The sequence below is a fragment of the Marmota flaviventris genome, chromosome 3, assembly GCF_047511675.1.
Source record: "Marmota flaviventris isolate mMarFla1 chromosome 3, mMarFla1.hap1, whole genome shotgun sequence".
Classification (NCBI taxonomy): Eukaryota; Metazoa; Chordata; class Mammalia; order Rodentia; family Sciuridae; genus Marmota; species Marmota flaviventris.
Window position 1 is genome coordinate 153,522,046 of NC_092500.1, and position 4,775 is coordinate 153,526,820.

General features: G+C 32.2%; 1 protein-coding gene across 1 annotated transcript; it reads left to right on the top strand.

Annotated features, from left to right (window-relative positions):
- Positions 1-400: 400 nt before the first annotated feature.
- Positions 401-2,826, top strand: Scrg1 (stimulator of chondrogenesis 1). The gene is made up of 2 exons (XM_027927064.2): positions 401-639; positions 2,772-2,826. Exons 1-2 carry the CDS (start codon positions 401-403, stop codon positions 2,824-2,826), a joined length of 294 nt encoding a protein of 97 aa, XP_027782865.1.
- Positions 2,827-4,775: the final 1,949 nt, after the last annotated feature.

Below are 4,775 nucleotides of genomic sequence, written 5' to 3' on the forward strand. Positions count from 1 at the left end.
TGCTAAATACAGATTTTATCCCTTACCACCACATTCCATCCCCTGGCATTTTTCATTATATATATGCAATATGTATTTATTACATATATTATATTATGCATAAATATTAACATATATATTTATGTGTGTGTGTGTGTGTGTGTGTGTGTGTGTGTGTAGTTCAAGCATTTGGTTTTTATCAGTACAAGTGATTTTTATTGTAAACAGTTAGAAAACCATACTTCAAGAAACACAAAGAGAAGCATGGATAGGCCAACTTCCATTCTTTCTAGTCACGAGTTTATGAGAATGCTACAGAACTTTATCTTCGGAAGAATTTCTTCTTAAAAACTAAAACAAAACAAAAAACAAAACACTGACACATCCTGTTTTCTCTTTTATCTCAGGGCCAAAACCCAAGATGAAATTTATGGTACTTGTCACTGTTGGGATAACTTTGCTGCTAGGAGTCCAAGCCATGCCTTCAAATCGCTTGTCTTGCTACAGAAAGATACTAAAAGATCGCAACTGTCACAACCTTCCAGAAGGAGTGGCTGACCTGACACAGATGGATGTAAATGTCCACGACCATTTCTGGGATAGGAATGGATGTGAGATGATCTGTTACTGCAATTTCAGTGAATTGCTCTGTTGCCCAAGGTAAGGAATGAAATCATAAAATGTATTGCTGTGAAATGTATGCAGAACAAATCTTTTTAAAAGACATTTCCTTTAAAATAGTTTTGCTGAAAGTAATTACCCATTTAAGTAAAATCCTTTTAAAATCCCAGCTGTCTTCTATAATCATCACCATTATGTAAAGAACTGAATATTTTTGTTTAAGAAACAGAATTTGACAGAATTTAATAAAACTAAGCAAAACCCAGAAAATTAATAACACTTTAATCGATTAAATTCTGAATTCCCCATTTAGTTTCTACTATAAAAAAATCTACTGGTAGCAGAAATGAACATCAAGGCTGTCATCTTAAACCAATTTGAAAGCCAGTAAAAGGTTTTAGATAAAAGATGCTAGTATACAATACCAATTACTTAACTGGATAGAAAAGATGAGTAATGGTCAAAGGAAACCATTTCCATGTATGGATTAACCAGGAATGAACTAAATATAAGTTCAAAAATTCTACTTTTTTGGAAAAAAGGTGTATTTTAAGTATAAACTAGTGGTAGATAAATCAATAAATATTTTAAGCTCTTGATTTTAAAATCATCTTCCTCTAATTATTAAGTCTTTCAAATATTATGATCTTTAGTATACTGAAATTAACTTTTTTTCAAATTACTTTCAACATGTGCTGTTTATATTTCCATTCTTTTAACAAAGCCTAAGGTACAAAGGGCAGACATTACTATTTTACCAAAGAAAGATACAGAGACATGAAAGGACAAGCACTATCTCACATAATTAACTAATATCAGACCTGAGACTATAACTTAGGTATTCAGATTTGTACCAGATTTTTTTTTCCCCCCTCTCCCCATCAAGCCAGTTGGTTTTCAGGTAAGGCTCCCAAAACAAGCTTCCTCATCCCCTGTGTTCCAGGGTTTAAAATGCACATATAGCCAGTGTGGTAATTTATGCTTGCAATCCCATTGATTTGGGAGGCTTGATGCAGGAGGGTTGTGAGTTTGAGGCCAGTCTCAGTAATTTAACAAGACCTATCTCAAAATAAAAAGGACTGGGATGTAACTTAGTGGCAAAACATTTTTTTGTTCAATCTCCAGTACTGCCTCCCCTCATATTATGCATACTCATTCCTGAATCCCAATCTACTGACTCCAAAACTCTGGAGGTGCTCAGCAATTAGGTTTTAACAAATCATCCTCATGATTCTGATGTTTGATCAAGTTTGGGAATTAGTGTACTGAATGATTCCCAACAACTGACTTAATTTTTCTTGTACTGTGTAAATGAAATGCCATCTAATATTAAAATAGAGTGCTCGCTGGAGTTGTGGCTGTTTTAGAGCCCTTGCCTCACATGTATTGAGGCACTGGGTTTGATTCTAAGTACCACATATAAATAAATTAATAATAAAGGTCCATCAACAACTAAAAAAAAATTTTAAAAAATACAGTGCTTGCTTTTTGTTACTGTATTACTTGAAAAAATTACTGGAATGAACTTGTATTTATTTATCATATAATTTTGTGATTATTTGTGCTAATGGATATAGAGAGGAATGTGAACATACATAAGTAATTTCTCTTTGATTTTGGGATACTGCTTTCTCAGTAGCAAGATTTACCTTGCTAAGTACATTTCTAATAAGCTATAATAACACATATATACAATTGTACCTTATTCTATACATATTTATACATTGCTTTATGAGATCTTTCCAATAAAAAGTGTAGATTTTTGACATTTCTCTTTTCCCTATCAAACCTAGAAATTTATTTAATGACTAAGAAAGTTTTAACATTGTTTCTTATCAGCAGATTCAAACTTCACATCCCATCCCCTTATCAGACAAATAAAACTTTATGTATGATTATAAGGTTTTGAAAGTATCTATTTGTTCCTTACTTTATAGATAAATGATAGCATGCCATCAGTGGCAAATAGGAGGAAAATAGAAGAATTAATTACCTTTTTTGGTCCTTGTTAGTTCTGTGACATATCCTTCCATTCATCCCTTTGTACTTTATTCACCTGAAAACAATAGTCATATCTGAAATCCCGGGAATCACTATCAATGTTTAATTCACAAGACTAATAGAAATCTTCATTTTCAGCTAAATTTAATTTATATTCTATTTTCTTTCAGAGATATCTTCTTTGGACCAAAGATCTCTTTTGTAATCCCTTGCAACAATCACTGAAAATCTTCATGTATTCTGGAGAACACCATCCCTAATTTCCTATCAGTGTGCTGAATTTCTAGTTTCTATCCAGTGCAATAAAGCATAGAGTCTATAAAGTCTTATTTGCCTAGGTCAAGTGAACCTGTGTTAAGCAAGTAGTAATAAAAGTTAATTCAATTTAATTTTTCTCTGTAGACCTTGTTAATAATGTAGACCTTGTCTCTAGATTTTCCATTTATGAGATGTTCACTATACTCTGTAAAGAATTTTGTCCCCGAGATGGATGTCAGAATCCCTACTCAAACATTGAGGATACTTTTAGTTGTTGACAGTTTTTTGACCATGTTTGTTTGTTTATTTAGGTACCAGGCATTGAACCCAGGGACGCTTAACCATTGAGACACATCCCCAGTCCCTGTTATTTTATTATTTTGATGCAGGGTCTCATTTGCTTAGGGCTTCGCTAAATTGCGGAGGTTGGTTTGAACTTGAGATCTCCTGCTTCAGCCTTCCAAGTTACGAGGATTACAGGCATGCACCACTGTGTCTATGTGTCTAGTTTCATAACTATGAATATTTAATGGAAAAAAAATGTTACAAATTGAACTTATTGGAAGGGAAACTAGTATTCTAGAAGGAAGGAAAATAGGAACTAATAATTAAATGTATATTATATATGCCACTCACTTTAAATACATTTTAATTTTACTATTTAAAAAAAACACTGTGAGATATTTTTCTTAGCTCCATTTTTCAGATACTATCTCAAATTTAAGGGATTAAATCTTAAAATCAAGATATTAACCTTAAAATCAAGGCAAAATATGAAGAATTCCAATTCTGAAGCTCATATACTACACCCTCACGCAGTTGGATCAAAACATAATACATATCCCTGAAGTATGGATTTTTCTTAGAATAACAAAACATACATAAAGAAAGACACAGGTTGAAAATTTCAGAGTCATATAAAGTTTAAAAGTTAAAACATGTGACTTTAAATATATTTCCTAATTGTTAGAGGATATGGCTTTGAACTATGCCCCCATATTTTGAGAGGTATTTGTTGACTTATAATGGTCATCTGGGGTAACATCAGAAAGCCTTTCATGTTGTAAAATTCTATTACATGCTATGTGCCAGCCACTATTAAGATTTTGGGATATCATAATGAATAAGATGGACTTGTCCTCTTGGAACTTGTGTTCTAACAAAGCTATAAAATCATTATAAACAAGTAATTATTTATAAATGTGAAACCTTTTCTAGAGAAGTATAGGATACTGTACAAAGTATTGTAGGTAGGGGGAACAAAATATTGTGGGGAAAAGTTTAAGAAACACCATGCAGGCAATCGAGGAGATATTTTGTGACTAAAATTACATTATTTCATTGAATTACATTCTTGGAGGTCCTTGATCTGTTTCTGAATATTCCATTCAAAATAGTATCTAGTATCAATTCAGTTTAATAATCATTACTGGGCTGGGCTAAACAATTTTGAGGTATAATTCAGTGTCTCTTAAAATAAATACAGGCCAGAACATATTTTCAATATTATGACCTTCTATGAAATTCATGAAGAGAAACAGAATTGTACAAAGCAATCAAATTACTTGTTTTATCAAGATAGTATATGATTTAATTGGCCTTTCTTCACTGAATTGACTGGCAATAAAAATCAAGATTGACTCAAGAAAAGGTGTCTTAAATCCATTTTCTGGAATAGTGCATAGAACAGGTAAACAAACCCATCAGTAAACTTGTTTCATTTTCTGTTCTTTCTAAGGGGGGAAAAAGTGCTAACAAAATCCATTATCTCTTATAAATGACATCAGCATGAGGGTACAAGTGAGGCAACAGTAGCTTTTTACTGTGCTCTTTTGCAATCAAAACCTGATGAGAAAAAACTTTAAAAAAAAATCTTTATTTTTATTTATTTGTTTTATGTGGTGCTGAGGATGGAA